At 40.8% G+C, this 1,884-nt stretch overlaps 1 protein-coding gene across 1 annotated transcript in view; it reads left to right on the forward strand.

Annotated features, from left to right (window-relative positions):
- The window catches only part of Adgrg7 (adhesion G protein-coupled receptor G7), a 57,415-nt gene that overhangs the window by 48,471 nt on the left and 7,060 nt on the right, over window positions 1-1,884 (forward strand). The window contains exon 15 of the mRNA XM_005344953.1: window positions 1,535-1,691. Within this exon, the coding sequence (XP_005345010.1) occupies window positions 1,535-1,691 (157 nt within the window). The remainder of the gene's footprint in view (window positions 1-1,534; window positions 1,692-1,884) is intronic.

A 1,884-nucleotide genomic window follows, 5' to 3' on the forward strand; every position in this document is an offset into this window, starting at 1 on the left:
TTCTCTGCTAACTTCAGCAGTCCAATGTGCCATACAGAATTATATACCATACTTCTGTGTCACGTGGGCCCAAGAAGTCCAGTGTGGTGTACAGCATTATATACCACACTTCTGTGTCACATGGGCCCAAGCATAAACTAAACCCTACAATGTCAAGAAAATCCCCCAAATTGAGGAAGCAAAAATTTGAATACTTGAAGAAATGAGAAGGCTGTCAGGAGAGAGGGGCTGGCATTTGCCTTTTCAATTTGAGAATCACTGCCGACTGTGCTTGAATTACATACATGGTAGCTTCCAAAACTTCAAAATTCATTGCACATATATGAAATTTGGAGATTTCACTTACAAATGTATTCTGCCTTTTAAAAATATGTAACATTTTGTGACATGGAGACCACATTCCATGGCTTACTGGGGCCCACCCAGCTGCACATCTCCTTCATGTAAGTTTTCTAGCCCCAGTAAGAGCCCTTATTGTTATCTCTAATATCTCTTGTTATACAATAAGAGACCAGCCTGGTCTACAGAGTGAGTTCCATGACAAGCCAGAACTGTTTCACAGAGAAACCCTGTCTTGAACACCCCCAGCCAAAAAAAGCCCAAGGGAAGGGGTAGGGGAGAGAAGTGGAGGAAAAAGTATGACCAGCAAGGAGAGCAAGAAAATACATTCCCATGTCCTTGAATAAATGAAACATGGGGATTTTATCCAAGGGTCTATACATATTTACATGGGGCGGTGCCAATTCACAAGGAGGGCCAATTTAAGGTCATAATTTGAAAAGATAGCAGACACATATTTGGGCTATAGTTAGCCCAATGTCTCAGAGCACATATGTAGATCAAAAGAATGGACAGAAATAGATCTGTACATAATAGATCTACAAAGTCTGTATTTTTGTACTACACAGTTTTTACTGAACGTGAAGAAAAGGATGTTTGTGAGAATATGCTTACATGGGAGTCTGGTTCTGAAGAGGCCTGCCTTGCTCAGTCACCAACACCGTCAGGGTTCTCAAGAGCAGCAAAAGATGACAAACTCCACGAGTGATTGCTTTCTAGTCTCTGGCTTGCTCTCCTGGCCATAATAAGTCACATAGTCAAGACCAGATTCTGTGGGTACAGGGGTACAGGTTTCCCATGAGAGGGGGGAATCAGGCTGCTTCTAAATACCTTGTTTTCATATAACCAAAGGCACAAGAAGTTTCCGGGCATCCCAACTTCCCTAACAGAAAGGAATTCTTCACTAGCTGACCTTTTAGTGATAATCAACCAGAATCCCATTCTAAAAAAAATGGTTGCTTCCTCATGAAATTTCCTGTGCAGTACTAAAGGAATGATTTGCCTGAGCTTTGAAGTGAGCATTAAAGTATTTTAAGACAGACAGTCAACTCACATTTTGTCAGGGTGATGTAAGGTATGACAGGGCATTGTTAAGTGAACAAGGTATATAGGTAGCGCTAAACACCGGCAGTGAGGACATTAGTCAGCAAAAGCCTAATCATCCATGTTCTCTTTCTCATTTTCTTTCATGTAGCACAAAAAAAGTTTCATCCCTAAAGAAGGTTCTTAGCACGTTATCTATTGCCGTTGTTTTTGGAGTCACCTGGATTTTTGCATATGCTATGCTAATCAATGATGATAACATCAGGATTGTTTTCAGCTACATTTTCTGTCTTTTCAACACCACTCAGGTATGTTATCGATGGTCCGAAAGTAGCAGAACTCATGGCACACGATACATAGTATCGTCCTGGATCTTTTATTTGTAGATCTCGGGAGAAGAACAAAAGCTTTCTGTGTTCTTTTCTGGCCTGGAGGTCACAGAATAAACTCTCCATAGGGTTGGTGCACAATTCCTCTTCTCTGAGTAAAAAAAAAAAAAAA

The sequence above is a fragment of the Microtus ochrogaster genome, chromosome 2, assembly GCF_000317375.1.
Source record: "Microtus ochrogaster isolate Prairie Vole_2 chromosome 2, MicOch1.0, whole genome shotgun sequence".
In the NCBI taxonomy this organism is placed as follows: domain Eukaryota; kingdom Metazoa; phylum Chordata; class Mammalia; order Rodentia; family Cricetidae; genus Microtus; species Microtus ochrogaster.